Source organism: Pterocles gutturalis, unplaced genomic scaffold (genome assembly GCF_000699245.1).
Source record: "Pterocles gutturalis isolate BGI_N339 unplaced genomic scaffold, ASM69924v1 scaffold2812, whole genome shotgun sequence".
NCBI lineage: Eukaryota > Metazoa > Chordata > Aves > Pterocliformes > Pteroclidae > Pterocles > Pterocles gutturalis.
The window spans coordinates 32,300-50,982 of record NW_010112408.1 but is presented as its reverse complement, the minus strand read 5'-3'; the positions used below and the strand labels follow the sequence as shown (position 1 = coordinate 50,982).

Below are 18,683 nucleotides of genomic sequence, written 5' to 3'. Positions count from 1 at the left end.
TGCTACTACAAAATGCCTGTTTACCCAGAAGAAACCCCCCCAATTAGTGAAGCCTGTGATCTAATTTTCAAAGCAGCCACTGAACGTCGCTGCGCCTAGGTTTGGATGGAGGATCTGGATTTGAACGCTGGCTGCTCAGCTGCACAGCAAATCCAGTTTCCCAGTCTGGAGGCAGCAGAGCAGTAGGTGCTGCTGTGAAACACAGGCAGTTTTGAAAGTTTCCTTACAGCTATTAAAACAACAGAGAAGGAACAGATATTTCATCTCCTACAACCTAGAAATAATAATTCTATACCTGGAAGAAAGCACATCAGGAAGGAATAGTTTTTCTCTAAGAATTCTTTCCCAGGTCTTGCTTCATACAAACAAAACATAGGAAAATATTCTGGTAATTTGCTGACAACATGAAAGTACGTTTCTGCCAGTGAGCAAAGAGAACTTAAACCAGAAAGTTAACTAATAAAATAAATTCCCTTCTTTTAAGGCATAAGGAAGCCCTGTAAGTTCTGGAATACAGCCCCTCACGTAAGCTCTGCAAACTGTCTCTCCGTACAGTCTTGTCGTTGTTGAACAAGTGTCAAGATCAAGTGACACAAAAGACTTTTCTCATCTTGTGCATCAGCCTCTGTGTATGCAGAAGCAGCATCTTCAGCAACACCACGAGTTATAAACAGTTTTACCATCCTTTGCCCGATCCCACCAGAGACTGCGTGCAGCAAGTCACTACTGGCAATGAAGGATGCCAGCTATAAGCCAACTACTTCAGAGGAGAATCTCCCACTTTCTGGGCAACCATCCAGGTTTCCAGACCAAGGGTACGAGCACAGCCACCACATGCCTTTCCCAATTAGCAGCACCACTGCTGCAGAGGAAGCGCTAGCTAACGAAGCCAGCGGACCTGCTTCTTGTTCGCTGTGCAGACACAGCCACCTCCAGACACTGTCCCCCAGTCCTGTTCCGCATCCTACAGCACGCGCCGAGTCGGAGGTGTTTGCTGAGGACTCAAGAGCTTTCCCACATTATGGAACATACGACACCCAAAGAGTCGTGTTACCACACTCACAAACTCACCTTTAAAGAGGGAAACAGGTCTTACTCAACTTGGAAGCCCTAATACCATTGTAGCAAACACCTGTTGATAAGTACCACCATCCTACGGAATCATTTCATGGATCAACACTTACACAGTGTGTGCTGGAGATGATGACGGAGCTCGAGATGAAGCTCAGCCCATCGTTCATACTGACTTGGAGAGCTGCTTCCCTGAAAAAAAAAAAAAAAAAAAAAAAAAACCACAAGAAACAAGTCAGGCCAGCTTGTCCACAATTTTCCAGTAGATAATAGCCTCTGGAAGCCGGGCTCCTGATGCACAGAGAAGCCCTTTGTACAAGTTAATTCATGCTGCTGGTGCTCCGTCCCCTGTGTGCCAATGCACAAGTGGCACTGAACCCGACAAGCAGAGGAGACAATGTCGGCATTAGCGGTGTATAACAGAACACCGTCAGACCCCACAGACTCATCTTCCCACAGGCAAAGAAAATATTTGAGTATGTAGAAAAAAACGTACATGCCAACTTCTCGTAGCACAGGTGCTGGGCAGAGTAAGTAGGTATCTTCCACTACAAAAGGCTTCTCGTCTGGAAAAAAAGAAATATTGGGATTTATTACCAGGTCGGTAATACAGGCCTTAGAGATCAAGCTTAAATAACAGATTACAGAGAAAATAGCTGGGTCAAGAAAATTGTGTATTATGGAAAATTTTGCACTTCAAGTCAGACCCATCTGAAGGTAAATTAAGCCTTCCAACCTAAATTACACTATGGCTTTAAAAGCAGAGAGAAAAATTATCAACAGGCAATTGCCTGGGAAACAGGAACTTTAGTTAATACTCTTCTTCAATAGACTTAAATCAGAATCTTACACCAGCTGGGGTGCCCAGAGAGACGGGGATCTCAGGAAACCTCCCAGCCCGTTTGCCAGCTGACTAGAGATTGGCCAGGGTGTCAGAAAACCAGGCAGACAGGCTGGGTGCTTTTTTGGTTTTGGACTGGAAGCCACGCATTCCCGCAGAAGGGATTGATTCTGATGAATCAGCGTTTTCCAGAAGCACGTCACTGCATCAGAACGCTTTCTTCCAGCTGTACTTATAACCAGCTCCAGGGCCTTCTACAGAGATGCTTATAGACCTGAAATGAGCTCTTGCCAAATATCACCAGATTTCACCAGGTAATTAAACCTGGTAATTTAGATTACCTAAAATTTTCCAGTTAAAATTGGCATTTTCTTTGAAAGCCCTCTGCTGACAGACTCCTTCCCTTTCTCCTCTCAAACCTGTAGGCTTCAATCCAAACCTTGAATCTTATCTCTGTGTACTGCGGGGTGGAAGAGACCTTCCTTCTCTGGGGGCGTGTTGGAAGAGGAGCACAATTCATCACCACCCCGCTCTGCTTTGCCGCCAGAAACACACCCAAACCTGGGCTCTGACCACCTGAAGTCTCCTCACCACCGCCCCGCGCACGGCGCTTCCCAGGGACACAACCCCGGCAGTGGGGAAGCGAGCTCACAGCGTTCAGTGCATCACTGGGAGCACGAGGGAACGGAAAGGAGCAAGGATAAAAGCTGAACCAGATTGTTCAGCAACCTACCGAAGAGCTGAGCTCTTCTGTCCGGTCTTTTGTTTTTGAGGAACCTTGTGCAAGTTACGATTCCACTCTAGGTGCCGTTCCTCTAACGGCATTTCTGCACGAGCTGTGAGCCTTGTTCACTCTTCGCTTGGCTGCCGAGATAAATTTGTTCACAAGGATGGTGCCTAACGATTGGGGCAACAGCAGCAGAGCATGACCGATCCCAGCCCCGTTCTCGGTGGGTAGCTGGGCAGGGTTCACGCAGAAGCAGGGTCACATTTTACTGCAGAGGATGAGGCATAAAGAGATGCCCATGGCAAGAGTTTGTCCCCTTGTGCAGAAGCAGGACTCACCGAGTCAATCATCCTTTCCCAGACATTCCTAAAAGAGGTTTCCACTGAACACAAAAATCTAGAAAGCAGTCATATTGCTCTAGTAATTCCTATCGCACATTCTAATCCCTACTTCGTAGCAGCGCATTTCTTTGCTTTGGCAGCAATATAAAGGATTATTTCCTCAGGCAGGTTAGGAAATGTTTATTTTTTACACTCCATTAAAAAAAATGAAATGATAATTAACAGTTGTAGCCTTCCCTGAAGTTTTCCTTACGTTTCCAGCTTCCAGCAAATCCCATGCCTACATATACACACTTACAATTTTGGGGTTACCCACAGCAGTTATTTTCTTAAGGACTCTGACACAGGCAAACAGCTGAAGGTGAAGCACTTCAGCCAGCTGTACGGCTTTGCAGACAGGCTTCGCTTCTGCATCACGGCTCACCTACTGAGAGTGGTCTGGAGCTTCTGCGATCCCTCTAGATCCCTGCTCTCGGCCTGGAACACTCCAGATCATCGCTCGTTTCCCACAGCCTCAGTGCGGGAACACCCGGGAGCATTTCCACCCCGCTAAACATCAGGAGCAGATGTATTTAGCCCAGTTATTCCTTTGCTAGCCCCATGCTACCCAGATCACTTCCTCACTAAAGGAGAGGCGGGCAGACAGCAGGCATTTAAAGCATGGGATGTGGTGAGAGGAGACACATCCAGCGCGGGCGCGGGGTTTCTGATGAGCTTGCATCAATACAGGCGCCTGGTTTTGCAGCGGCGTTACCGACTCAAAGCAGCGGCTATTCCCACTCTGCACCAGCCCAGCGGCAGTGACGCCGGCCCGACAGCTCTGTTCTCACCCTGATTGCTGAAGACATCCTTACCTTCCGTAAATCTATGACATTCTCTCAGTGCACACGTGCTGGAAGAATGAATACCAACGTCTTCTTCTCTCCTTTGCTAACACTGGAAAAGGCCAAAGAACTCTCCGTGCCAGCAGTCACTAAAACAAAAGCTGGCTTCATTTCACAAGGTCTTTTACTTCCATCTCATGAGCTTTTTGCTTCTCTTTCTCTCCTGTCCCACCCCCAGCTTGCATTAAAGCCTGTGCCCCTCTAGAAAGTTTATCAGACCCAGAGTCCCAAGAGGGAACGCCTGGCTGGCCAGGCTGGCTGCAGAGAGAGATTATTGTGTTTGGAGAATGTTTGTGCTTCACCACAAAAATGAGTGACTATTTTCCTTTGCTCTAAACAAAAGAAGATCCATTTGGTTTGCATAACGCTGGCCATCTGACTCCTTCCTGGAAAACTTACGTAGGGAAACCAAACAAAACCAACTCCTCATCTGCTATTGCCTCTGCAGGACGCGTTTGGGAGAACACCGCTTCTCCTGCCTGCTGCAGAAAAATCCGCTGTGTTCCTGCGCAGTGAGAGATGGGCCCGGATGCGCCCAAACTCCAGACCTCGTGCCAAAATCTGAATTTTGTGGCTTGGCCTCCTCTCGGCTGACAATTCTGGTGGAAGAGCTGGGGAAGGCGGGGGGCGGAGCGCTCCACTCCATGTCGCTGCCCAGGAAGTGATCTCTGTTCTCGGCTCCGCTTCTAGCTGGCTGCGCGACCTTGCAGAAATCACTTTGCCTCCTTCGCCAGTTTTACAGAAAGGATGTCCTGATCGCATCTCGGACGCCCATCAAGGGCAGAGCTTGGACTTCTTCAGGAAATATTGCAACGCCTGACTTTTGAGAAAGTCTGCCTACAGTAACGGGCACAATTTGCTCCTTACCTGTGCACCTCTAATCGCTCCATCCAGCAAAATAAGGTTCTTACTGGATAAAAACCCCCCACAGCACACACAGGCAACTAAAACCTGTCGGTCCTGAGGCACAAGCCAATCCGAGCAGAGTGCAGAAATGGAGCAGGGTCAAACACATCTGTTTTCTGCAGCTGCCCTTTCAACAAGGTACCTTCTACTGCTCAAATCCCTGTAATTCGCTACCCAGCATTCCTACACCTTTTAACAACTATCTGTAGCCTGTAAAATCGATTATTCCCAGCATTAGTGAACAGTTTCTTTTGCCATGAGCAGGGTGTAACCTTTTGGCAAGCCAGGACTTGGAGTACTTCCCAACCATAACAATAAAAGCCTCGATATATGCATGTTTTAACCCAGAGGAGCAAACCTCAACAAAAGAGAGGTACAAAAACCCAAAGAAGGTGACCAAGACAGATAGTAGGACTTTCTTTTAACCATCTAACCAAGCTAAAATTAACAGCCTTTTCTTGGGTTAACAGTTCATCCCAGAACCAGCTGGCACACTGGCACTGCCTGCAAGGACTCCTCACGGAAGGGTTGAAGAAAGCCCAACGTTTTCAAGTTGCCACCATATCGCAAGTGCTGACTGTTGGACTCGCAATATCAGCAGTATTTTAGTCCAGAAAAGGCTGAAAAAGGTGTTTGCCAAACTTCCCGTCCATCACAGTAACAATTTCCTTTTGTTATCGCTGTATTTACGATTCGTATTCAACTAAAGCACATCTCGGGAAACGCTTTGACCTGGGCTGTGCAGGAGAGAAGACTCTGGTCTATTAGACCGGTACAGCCCAACTGGGGGGGGGGTCTGGCTGCTCTCATCTAAAATTCCCTCAGGAACACCCGTGCTAAGGCGGCTGTTCTCCTCTCTACCCCAGCCCTGAGCCTGAGCACTTCCATTGTCCCTTTGTCACCTCAGATGAGACACAATACCTCCAGCAAGTCCCCGCACCGCCCGCCGAAGCACAGTCTCCGTCCACCCTGGCTGACTTATGGCTCTTATGCCCCTCCTCGGGACGACTCTGCAAGCAAAGTTTTCATTTCAAACGCTTTTTGCGGGGAGATAGGAATCTAGCGAGACACTGGAACACTCTGAGCTAGAGAAACTGCCTACGAGAAAGACCCATAAATAAGAAATGTTTTGTTAATGCTGTAATGAAAACCACATTGAGACCATGCTGGAATTGCTCTGCTTTGTGCAGGGACACAGGAGCTGTGAACGCCAAAGCCATTCGGAGCAGGGTTAGGGGATGGGGGGAAGAGAGGGATGAGCACAGAACAACGGTATCACATTCAGAACTACCTCTAGATGCAGAGGAGGGATCTGGAAGGAATCGCTTTTCCTCTGATGGGTTCATCTGCTGTGCACACAACTCGGTTCAACAAGCGCACGTAGCTTCAAGACTCCTCACAGAACTTGGCAAAGCCCCACGCTATTCATTCTTGCTCATGCTCCCAACTGGCAGCTCAGGAGAGCAGCACACGCTGCAGAACAACGGGGTCACTCCCTGGCAGGAGCCTCGGTCCAGCACCGCAACAGCTCGGCTCCAGTCTCGGCGCTGTTACCGTAAGCTCCGTCACGCTTATTTGCAGCTTTATTAATGTCACAGCGAGAGCCCACCTTGGTCCCCCAACAGCAGACAGCACAAACACGCGAGCTTGGTTAAGCACCCCACGCTGTGCAGGGATTCTCCTCCTCCCTCAGCCCAAGTTGCAGGGCTGCTCTGGGCTTTTTCTTCCACACTCTGCCTGCGCAGCTGCAGAGAAGTCTGTGGGAGGTAAGCGCACAGGAATCCTGTTCTAAAAGTTCCTGCGCTGCAGCTTTTTGGAGTCTAGGAGAGCATCTGAGGGAAGGGTGATGGTTTCTCCTGTTTTCACATTCTCTGTCGAGCAATGACTTGGGTCAGCCTTCAAAACAGGATGCCGAGCTCACCTTGGTGTGTGCTTTCATCTACGAAAAATTAGAGGCACACACTGTGTCCTGCATAAAGGTCACCCTCCCCAAAACACCTGATGGAGTTTGCACGCAGGGATGGACATTCTCTAGAATCATCGCGGAAAGAATTAAAAGCTTCTATCTGAAAACAGAAGGAAAAGATTCAGCGGAGGGTTAAAGTGACTTGATCAAATGGGGAAATGGGGGATTAGAACTGCAAAGCAAAACATTCCTGTGCTAAGAGTGACCAGACACTGAGAAAGGAAAGAAGATATCACAAGAAAAGCATCCTGCTGCCAGGAAAGAGGAAAGACAGGGAAAATGGAGCAACCTGCTGGGCTTTAAAAGCAGAAGGCAATTTTTAGAAGGCATTTGTTGGGCAGGTTTGGGATACAACTCACTCTCCACTGATACCTGACAAAGTCCTGCTCCCACTGTCTTTTCCTCACTTTCCCTCACTTCTGGGACTCGGTGCTGGAAAAAAAAGCCTGTGCAAAGGATCGGTTTTGGCCAAGCATCCAGAGCATTCACTAGAACGCAAAAGATCGAGCCCCCCCTCTGCTGCGGTGCCTGCTGTTTCCTCAGCTTTCTATTCTGTTTTAAACTGCCTGGGACAGCGCTTGCCTCGATGCCCAGAACGATCTTTGCTGGATCCTGCACAGTCTGGGCAGACAGAGACATTTTAGCACCACAAAGCAGTCCCAAGTCACTGCCCTGGATAACTGCTTTTAACTCTGTGCAGTCTGAAACCAATTCTCCTAGGTCCTGCTGCTGGCAGAAAACACCCTGCTTGAACATGCATCTGATTACAGTTCTGCTCAGCCAAATATTCTTCATGGCTTCTACAGATGTTCCTTTTTTTTATCCCATAGCTATGAACATTATGAGCCAACGCTCTCTTCACCTGCCACTTTTGTCTGCCAATAATCCCAATAAAAATCTATTAGCTCATGCCCTTAACCTCAGCAAGTCCTAGCTGTGCTGGTCTGTATCTCATCTGGGATAATTTAGGGTTTCAGGAACTGCTGGCTTAGTGTTATCTTTAAAAGTACCTCCCTCCCCGATACAGTCAGAGGCTGCGAGGTTTCAAGAAAGAAAAAAAAAAAAAAGGCAGCTGAGCTATCCAGTCTCGGTGAGGCTTCCATAAAATTTTCATTTGGTGAAGTCTTACATTAAGCTGTTTGCAGCCAAGTGCCACAAAGACACACTGAGAACGCAGACGGCAGCTGCAGGCGCCAGTGAAGATGCTTTCTCGCATAAAACAAGTCAAACTCAACAGAGCCGAGCCAGTTCCCACCAGGAGACGTGGGTTCGAGAACACTGATGAGCAATGGTTGAGTTCCCTCAGTCGGGAACGGTTTGGACTCAGAAATGGAGTTTGAGGCCACCGGTGTCCAGGTCACCGCCTCAGAGCACCCCGGGCTGTGCAGAACAAACTGGGTCTCGGTGCAGTGCCGGGGAGAAGGAGCTCAGCTCTCACCTCTGCAGCCATTCAGGACATGATGAATGCATCAGGTCGGGAGGCAGGGAACACACTTGGCCCTTACCCTCATTGTCTGCTGTCATTTTGTGGATACAGGAAGACAAATTCAAACAAAAACAAGCCCATGAATTGCACTAAAATAAGCTGATCGTTCCTGAAAGCTACTACGAAATGCCGATGACAGACAGGATGATAAATTAACTCAGCTAGACAAGCAGTCAGCACACAAACAGACGGAGGAGTCTTCCTCCTCACCCCCACCAGCACCGGGACCAAACCTCGCTCTTATCCCCTCCCACACAGCTTGCAAGTTTGGTCCTAGAACTGAAATGCTGCACGCACCGACCCAATCCGTCTGGCTTTAGAGATCACCAACAGCACCAGCCCCTCAGAGGGGTGCCTGCTCTGGGGGACGTTCAGGACTCAAGCCAAGGCCAGGCCAAGCGGCAGCAGGGCGACGTGGGCACTCCTGAATCTTGCAACTTTTGGAGTTTCTGTCCTGCTGAGTGGTGGTCTTGTAATTCCTACAACTTCCATTATACACGTCCATACTTTTCTTCGCATAAAATACAACGGCTTGAAAAGTCCTCCATTGACATTTCTCTTGATCTGAAACTCTCTCCTCCACAAAGTGGAAGTTTTCACACAAATTATACGTTTGATATGGGATATTCACATTGTAATTGAAAAAAAGACAGCAGACACGCAAACTAAGAACGCTACAAACTCTCGGCTTCCAGCAACCAAACCCAAAGGCTTTAGAATTTTGATGAAAACTAAATATTTGAATAGCAATTTCATTTCCATTGGAACTTTCCAGGTGGAGAGAGAAGGGAAGGTTTCCTGCCCAGCTCCAGAGAACTGCAGGAGACTTTATAACACATATGATCCAAACAAAACTTTGGATCTGAACTCTGGGGAGAAACCAAACATAGTTCAACTCCTAAATGCAGCCATGATCCAGATTTAAGGAGTTCTGGCCACGTGTCAGCTTTGGGTCCGATTTTATGGAGATTAAAAGGAAAAGCATGAACCTGTGGCTGCCTCTGCTCTTATTTTTTGAAAGCCACCTCTCACTTGTTCACCGATCTCCAGCACTTATTTCCAAGCTGCACGGAGATGCCTCCAAAACAGTTAATTCACCACATCCTCCCACCCCAGTGCTTCTACTCACATCCCCCTCCTTCCCTACTCCCTCCTCCAATGCCACCTGCTCCTCCCTCAGCCCTCCAGCTTCTGCTTTTCAACTCCTCAACACCCACCACATCTGAATTGAGCAAACACGAACCACAGCCAGCCAAGCTTCCTGCTTAATGACACAAGAGTTGGCAATTTTAGAACCCGTAGTAACAGAGGAGGCCAACGTAACAGTACAAAAGCCATTCAGGACAAATTACATCCACCCGCTGTCCTGTACCTGCCCTGAACGCTCAGTGGCATTCCTCACAGGGCAAACAGCCTTAGCAAGCTGTTCCCCTGCTCCGAAGAGCAAATTACACCGATGCTCAAAGCATGAGCGAGTTTGCCATTGAGCCAGTAGACTTCAACATGTTAAGAAACTAATTCATGCATTTATTTTATACTCAAAAGGGTCAGGATGACCTAAAAAAAAAAAGTCAGAAAATCAGGAAAAAAAAATCCAAACAGCTTACTGAGAGTAACTGTGTCATTGATCCTGAAGCTGCAGAGCACTCGGTCAACGTTACGGGCATGTCGAAACCCATTTCCTCTCACGACAACCTGGAACGACTCTGTAGCAAGAGAGACAGCAGATTATTGATACACAGCGAGGCAAAGAACGGTCGTTTAGACAAGGCATGGATGTCAAAAGTTTTCAGTTCAGATCTCTTGAGCTAAAATTCACAGTTCAACAATTTTTAACTTCAAAAAATTGTTACAAAGTGAACTTGACTCTCTCCCTACCCAATTTCAACTTGAGTTTTTAGAAACAGGAAATAATACACTACCGATACCTTTTAACTGACCTGCAGAGAAAACATGAAGCTTCATGTCTGGACATGGAGCTTTCCCCTCCCCAGGTTGCCATTTTCAAGGGACAGAAAGTTTTGGGTGAAGAAAGGCAAAAGTATCTTTCCATGGAAAGGAAAAAATCTTCCAGTGAGAGATAACTTGGAGAAGTTCAAGTGCTAATTTCCTAGGTAACTGCAAAATGGTGTCAGCTGCCAGGAGTTTTGCCCTCCTAGTCTGTACGACGGCCACGGAACCTTGGCTGGACTCGTTTCCATACAATGACGGGGGATTTCATCAACCGATCGGCTTTCTAGTCTCTGGGCAAAGGCTATGCTCTCAGAGTCTGTGGGCATCTCCCCAAGTCTTCCTCTTTGCTGTTCTTCCAGATCAACTCTACAAGGCCACCACAAGCTGCGGTGCAAGTGGAAAGCATCGGGGACAGTCACATACACCTGAGCACTGAACTGAGCGGTCCTTTTAGGAACGAGCAGGGCTGAGCAGTGAGATCACATCCTCACAAGTCCTTCAGACCTCTCTCTACCATCCCTTGTTATTCCAACTACTGGAACCTAGGACTGGGAAAGGTTTAAGAACTTCCTGCAGCCACCAGCATGAAGACTGCCTTGCAAGGAAAGCACCGGTTTCAGCCTTTCAGACTTTGAAACAGGGCCACAGTCCCAGAGAAGTTCTGGCAGCAGACACAGGGACTCAAACTCCACAGTTTCCCATGGCGAAGGAAACAGCCCCCACAATTCCTGTTACTATCTAGGAGAGACACTCAGCTAATCCCCACTGATGTTTCGCTGGTAAGTGTGGTTTGAACACAAGACATTTCACTGTCCAGGACAACACAGGAGGAATCGGAGCGCATCAGAAACGCCACCCTGCTTTTAAAATTCCCAGGAGCAACAAGGAACCTAGTTTTGGCAGACTCAAAGTTTTCCCCCTGCACTTTACAGTCCCGATCTTTTTCATCTCCCTTAAGGACTCGCACACTGTAGTTGTCAAAAAAAGCAGATTTGCTCTGGAATCTGGGCTCTCCTCCAGATCCCACTCATTTACATCCAAGTTGCAAATCATCCCACCGCATCTAGCCAGGGACGCTGCCTTGCAGGCCCATTACGTGTTGTCCAAGAGCGTTTGGGAAGAACGGGGGAGAAGAGCTCTGTTCTGGAGCGCAGGGGCTGAGGAATACTTAAGAGAAATCACAGAAGTCTCAACTGCTGGGGAATAAGAGTTCAAACACAAAGAACAGCATATCAGTGATGTCAGATGAACCACCGGGATCCTGTCTCTGCTCGAGGCTGAAGTGAACAGACACAGTATGCACCCTGCACGTCTGTGCTGACGGAAAACCGAATAATCACGACAATGAAATTCGTTACTCGAGTGGCTGGGACCAGTCTGCTGCGCAAGAGTGGGCTCAGCTAACATTGAGCCCTCCTGTTCTATCCTTTCAAAAAAAAGCAAAAATCACCGTGACTCTTCAAGAATGTGCACAGAAACAAGAAAACACGAGGTATCAGAGCTATGCTTGCAAAAATTTATGTCAAAGAGACACTAATGCACATAACTCTCATATTCTATGGCACTTTCTTTAGTCTCCAAGTCCTAAGTGATGGACTTAGCTGCAGTTTGCCCAAACTCAGAGATGAGGCCTTAAATTGAGCATCTAAGTAACTGCTGGCATTTTTCAAGGTTAACATCGCTCCTCTTGGGAAGCACTGGCTGGATTCCAGTGTGAACGGTTTATATAAAGCCCTCTACATTTCCTCTCAGCTGGATGCAGCTGTACATTACCCCTACGTTCTCATTAAGACACAATGAATGGGAGTGACAAGATTTATAAGCAGCCGACAAGCACATTAGAAAGTGTTAAAGCAACACGAACAGCTAGGGCCTCGGTTAATACTTACCCCCTGCACATATACTGGAAGGCTCTGCCGCCAGGATTTCTATACAGGACTTCTTCAAAATCTAAAAGACAGAAAAAAATGTCATCAAGCACATCTCAGACTTGTTTCTATAGAAACAGAAATCCAGAGGCGTGGGAGAGCGCGCGCTTGCTCTCACAGAAGCGCTTCACTCAGCATTGCACTTTGCATCCGTGTCACAGTTACACCACTTGAGCTTTTCACTTTGAACCAGCCACAGAGGCATCGCTGCTCTTCCTCAGCAATTGCCATGGAGGAAGGCAACGGACGCTGATGCTCGCCGGTGTCTCAGCACAAGCTTGCCTTTGTCTGTGGTACGAGTTATCATGCAGACTACGATCCGCAACAACTTAGGTGCCCTCCGAAGGGTTAGCAAGGCAGTTATTCCAGGGCCAAAACTCCAAATAAACCATCACAAGTTCAAGCAAAGCTGTTTACCTTTCCCAGGGATACCTACACTGCCCCTTCTCACGTCTCAGTAGAGGGGTTCAAACTTTGTAAGCTTTAAAGCTGATCGGCGAGCCCGTACCTGAGTGCACCCTCAAAGATGCACTGTGAATTTTAATCAAGATGTATGGACAAACGCTCTTTACTTAAATCAAATTTAAATTAAGCAGTATATCTTCGTAAGAGTTGGCAGTGCCTTAACCACTTTACACAGAGACAGTGATGTACACAAATACTCCAGCACCGGGCTTGGCAGGCTGCTTGCCAGGCACGAGGAGCACGCTGGAGCTGGACCTTGCGCCGTACGGTGCTGTTATTGCTCCAGCTGTTATTTGCATGCAGCAGCCTTTCCCCTGCTCTGAAGACCAACTCCAACTCTTCACTGCACGCAGTCAGCAAACTGGGGACAGTGTCCGTAAGCCCCCGTGAGAACAGCAGCGGCGACCGTGGGCTGGGCGTGTTCAGCCCGGGGCTGAGCAGCCCCTGGACGAGGTAATACTGATCAACATTTCGGTCAGCTCCAAGAGGCAAGTAAATGTCAGCCAAGCACCATGACTCAAACCCAAATTATTTTCCCAACTTTAAATTGAAACATCTGTAAGGAAAGAACCAATACAATAACTGCTGTATGAAAAAAATAATCTATTTTTTCTCCAAAATGATGGCGCTCTGCCTCAAATACCTATTGCAAAAGGTACCGATAGAGACATGATATATTTTTTTAAAACTTAAACAAAAGCTTGCGTTACTCAGAAGCAGGGCTGGTAGAGACTCAGAGAGCACCAAGGGACTGAAGGAACCAGGACCGTCTGAGCTGCTGGCAGCCTGGCAAGTGAGGAGAAGGAAGATTTGCAGGAACAAGGTTATACAGGAACTGTCAAGAGGAAAAAAAAAAAAGAGAAAGTCAACAGTTGAGAACTGAAAAGCACTAGAAGAATTTGAAAGGCAGAAAAAGGAAAACACACCAAAAATAAAGAGGACAGTAAGAACTCTCTTCCAAAGTATCCATCTGTAGCAGTCCATCTCCTGTCAGTCCTTCCCTACCCATCCCTTACGCATCCCTGCTTCTCTGGAGATACCGCATTTTTCTCCCAAAGTGACTGCAAGGGCTAATGAGCACAAACAAGGGCTGAAGGTTCTCCAGGTATTCTTCCTCTCCACTGAAAAATGTCTCCTTTAAGAACATAATCTTTTCACATTTTTCAGAATTCCCCCTCTCCCCCATCATCCCCAATATATTTTTCTTCTCCTCACTGCCCTTCGGCAATGAAGTGAAAAAGGAAAAGGCAGCAAATGAGTTGGAGAACAAACACATGAAAAATACAATCAATACTTCCATTTTTATTTTTTTTAAAAAAAAAAGCAAGTAAAACCTCACACGGTTAAGTTTGAAATTCCTGATTCTATTCAGTCATTTGCGAAGGTTCCTGCTGTAAGCCAGCTCCGAAGGGGGGTGGAATAGCAGGTGTCTCCGTTAGATGACGCAGAGCTCCCTTCCAGTCCAACCCAACCTACCTACGTGACTATAAAAAGCTGCTCTTAACGGCTTCTTACAGTGCCAACCGCAAGATTTATTTTGATTTGGAATAAGTTTCCAGTGCTCCAGGCACCCACTCCAACTTAAAGTAAAAGTCAGGTAGCACTAACTATTGCGAAATAACTCCTTTGTGTCTCTTCATTACGAAAATACACTCAAAAAGGACTTCAGCATATTCATCATCGAAGATTTCATCAGATCTTCTGTCCTTGAATTTCCTGGGGACGGCACAGCCCTGCCTGGGCTGTAGGTGCACTTCATCCTCTGCGGGCTGGCTCCCTAGGAAAGCAAAATAACTTGCAAGAGTGGTGATGCAACCTCCCAGCTGAGCGCCTATGAACTGCCCCAACAGCATACGGGGGAGAACGGACTCCACATCCTCATCGGGAGAACGACAACAACGGTTCTGGTTTGCTGTTAACTAACTGCAGGCCTCGAGGCAGCTCGCCTTGGCATCCGTGCAGAAAAGTATTTGAAGCACGTGCCGGCTCTTGGGGAGGAAGCATCCCATTGTCTGTAGCAGCACACACTTCACGACCAAGCGCAGATTCCCCAGTCGCTCTCCTCTCCTACTCCAGCTTCTCACGGGCTCCTGGGAGGGTCTCTTGTGAATATTTTGCTGACAAGCCAAATAAAAAAACGCAACACATTCTTGTGGAAGCTCAGCTTTATTTGTCACAGTCACCTCTATCGGGACAGAACTGAAATTAGCACTGCCTGGGAGTAATGTAGCTTTCTGCCAGGCAATGAGTGCGCTGAAGGCCAAGAGCCAGGAGAGCCCCCGCGGGTCACCTGGGCCCTTTTAGAAACAAAGGGAAGAAGGGGAGTGAAATGCTGCAGCTGCTGGAAGCTTTCCTTTGGTATTCTGGTCCACAAGCATGCAGACAGATTACCACAGCAGCTGCATATTTCTTATAAATTTTTTTTTCACTAAATTTGGGAATTCTAATTAGCAAACAGGATGCTGAAGTTTAATAGAAGGTTACTGCCTCATCAGTGCTGGTGTGAAAGACCGGCAGCCTGAGGCTAGGTACTCGTTAGCAAGCTCCACTGAATTACTAAATAACAAAGTCTGTTGCCAATTACAAAACACTAATTTATTTATTGTTTCCTGTCCAATAATACCTGCATGAGGTAAGTAAAATAGGATTTGAGCAACCTGGGCTAGCGGGAGGTGTCCCTGCCCACAGCAAGGGGGTAGAACTAGATGATCTTGAAGGTCTCTTCCAACACAAACCATCCTGTGATTCTAGGATAAATATATTTACAAACCATTCTGTGATTCTAGGATAAATATATTTACAAACCATTCTGTGATTCTAGGATAAATATATTTACAAACCATTCTGTGATTCTAGGATAAATATATTTAAGTTCTTTTTTAAAGATGCTTTTGGGGAAGAAAGAAGTAGAAACCATAATCATGTACCGCTAAAAGTAACAAGTAACACAGCGGAGACTGGGGGTTCACATCCTCTACTTCAGACGGGTAAGCCAGCTCCCCAAGCCAAGAGGCTTGAGTTCATGACTTTCTCTTTGGCCCGTGTAGAAAGCCTGGCTCTGACAGAAGCCAGATTCAGAATATCTGTGTGAAGCTCCTGCTCTGAATTGCCCCCTGGGGATTCTGCCCATCCTTACTGGTTGCAGCAGCTTAAAGAGCCCAGCTTGCTGCCCCGGGCAGTGCACCCAAAGCTCAGGCTACACAGTAGCAGGAAGGCAGGCAGCTGACTCAGACATCTTGTGTACACGGCAGATTTCACACATCCAGGCTGTGTCTCGCAAAGGAAGCAACTTTCTCTCATCTCTCTCCCCCATTCATGGAGTCTCAGCCCCTCTCCCTGCACCAGGGGATGTACAGTTCATCCGTTCACGAGTGAAGTTTGAACAGCTAGCTCAGGATGAGTGCGGACAAGCATCACCACATTTCTCATACTTCAGCTATTCAGGCACTCACATCAAGTTCTCGCTAAAGTTACCACGCTACACATATCCAGAACTTCAGTTTGTCCCAGAAAACGTGTGTAACAGAAGTATTCAGAGACGGTGTATTTCCACGCTCCAGGGAGTGCACGGAACTGCCATAGCGATTCTAAGAGCTGAGGCAAGACCTGAAAAATAGCGAGGGTAGGTGGAAACCACTGCAAGGTGAGCCAAAAGGAGCACACGGGAAATTAAACCTTAAAGGATGAATCATTTGCACCATTGACACAGGAGACAGTCCCACAAACCAGTTCATACAGCTTCGGTTCTTACACATCACAACTGCTTCAGGAGCCTTCCTGCAGCTCACAGAACCCTTTCTAAGGGGCCCAAGGTTACGTCTCTGTTTGGGACAAGCTCTGAGCTAGTGCCCCTGTTTAACCCACGGCAAGGATCAGGGAGCACTCTTGTTCCAAGCGACTGCTCTTTCAGGGAGTTTCTGTTAAAGGCTTAAAGCAAAGCAATGACAGGATCCCATCCTGACCTTCATGTTGCTTCATGTTCCATTGCCTCCAGCGCTCCTACCAAAGACATACCGAGCAGCAGATGAGGTTGAGTTTCAGGTTTTCCTTCTAAAACTTGCTCCATTTACTTTAAATTGACAGGTTATGATCTGCAGAAATTTTTCACAGCAAAGACAAATTTAATAAATTTTCTTCAGTTCCTTCCATTTGTCCCCCAGCTAACAGCAATGAGATATCTCATTTCTCCAGCCACTCTTCCCTCCTAGCAAACTCCAAATCCCCATTAAACACGGGGGAAGCTGAAGTTTCAGCAGTGGCTTTTTCACAACAAGGGAAAAAAAGCCATTGGCTTGCTTAATAAAAAAGTCACACTGGAACTCACAGGAGAGAAAGGACCAAAACCTACAGGGCACTGAATACCTTCAGCTCGCAGTTTAAGAACCAGGTTTTTAAGCATGACTTCAGCAGGGGACGACACTTCCAGCTCATTTAAGCACAGCCCCCGGGGCCCAGCCAGAACAGCCTGGTGCTGCTTAGCAGGAGAGCTCTCACAGCCCCGAGCAGATCTCCCTGCAGCTGCTAGCTCAGGACTTGCTGGCTCCCACAGAGAAGGAAGGGCAGGTGCGCCGAAACATTTGCAGCCCCACCGCCCTGAACATCTTTGCTCAACAGATGTGGAGGCTCAGCGGAGGCCAGCCTCAAGCACCACCACTCCCAGCTCCCAGGGACTTCCCAGTCCCCTGCCCCTGCACACTCAGAGGGGCAGAAGACCTGCTCCTCGGGACAAGGGCAGCCGGGAAGAGTCAGGCTGCCTCTGCAGGAATACAGGGCAGTTCACGCTAGATCTCTGCAGACCAGAACAAGCCCAGGTCTTCATCCCTCCAGAGTGGTTTTTAAACACTAATCTCCCCCAGGCTCATGATTTCATCTTTCCTTCCCCCATTATATCAACCAGCAGCTTGTAGCCCAGCCAATCCCCTTTACACATGGCTGAGCATCCTCGATGTACCAACTCTTACCCAGGAACCGAAAGAAGCTTCCAAATCTCCTGGCCACATTAAAAAGCTTTTCTGTGAACTCAAATGCTTTGTTCGTTTGCTTTACGAGGACAAGAAAAGAAGGAGCTTATTTTCCAGCTAGAACAGGAATCTACAGATTCTTTGTTATTCTACAGAGTGATTAACGTCCTTCTTGCCATTCCTTTTACACATGACCTTTCTACTCAACCTTTTGCAACCGCTCCGCTGAAAGGCAAGTGCTCAGGTCACAGATTCATTACTGCACAGTTACACTTCCCTGTGACCCTCACCCCGGGGATGGTAAATCTTGCACCAGTCAGCTGAAGCAGTTCTTGACTAGGATCCTGGAGGCTGGAGTCTTCCCGTTCTGTTAAGTGTAACTGGAAAAGGAGTCCGAACTGCTTCTGGAATTCATTAAAAACAGCTGCAAAGGGAATGCAGGGCTGGGAAGCAAACTAGGGGTTTTTTTTGTTGTTTTGTTGCTTTCTTAAATGACATGCAACACCTGATTGTCCAAGAGAACTGATGCGGTAGCCACACACTTGGACAGTGCCAGGAAAACCAATAAGCAAGGGATTGTATTCCATCTACATGCGAAAGCTCTGGGGAAAATTGAGCCTGCGCTGAGGGAACAGTTTTGCTTGGTACTATGTGGTCAGAAGAGTGCGTAACCACTGCAGACACAGAAATCTGAGACCCCCCGGTGAACCTACCCTCCCTAGCCTCAAGTCGTATATTTCATCTGTGTTTTATCAACTAAAAAACCTACACCAAAAGGAACAAAACACGTGTCTTTAAAAGGATTTCCCATCCTTTTTCGTAGCCAGGGGAAGCAATCTAATTAGAACACAACTGAGCAAAAGGAACTGAAAAATCCTGAATACTATCTGAAAACACACAGTTTCCTAGTGAATGCTTGGCACATTTTGCACTTACAATGAAAACAGCACACGCATCCTCCCGTACATTGCTTTTCCTGCTCAGTCAAGGGAAGCGTTGATCCTAGGTGAGATGGTACGAGGCTGCTCAAAGGTTTAGAGCTAGAAGTAGGGATAAGGCATCCCTCCTTACCAGTAAAGATCACGGAGCCTTTTGCATGACTTGTACACAAGCCATGGGAGAGGAATCAATCCATGCCCCTCCCTCTGTCAGCT

At 47.5% G+C, this 18,683-nt stretch overlaps 1 protein-coding gene across 1 annotated transcript in view; it reads right to left on the bottom strand.

Annotated features, from left to right (window-relative positions):
- Nucleotides 1-1,184: 1,184 nt before the first annotated feature.
- LOC104462167 (anthrax toxin receptor 1) overlaps nucleotides 1,185-18,683 on the bottom strand; it is a gene marked incomplete at its 3' end in the record, with an annotated part of 36,393 nt that continues 18,894 nt past the window's right edge. The window contains exons 9-12 of the mRNA XM_010074015.1: nucleotides 12,065-12,125; nucleotides 9,830-9,928; nucleotides 1,568-1,637; nucleotides 1,185-1,263 (exon numbers count right to left, since the gene is read on the bottom strand). Of these exons, the coding sequence (XP_010072317.1) occupies nucleotides 1,185-1,263; nucleotides 1,568-1,637; nucleotides 9,830-9,928; nucleotides 12,065-12,125 (309 nt within the window). The remainder of the gene's footprint in view (nucleotides 1,264-1,567; nucleotides 1,638-9,829; nucleotides 9,929-12,064; nucleotides 12,126-18,683) is intronic.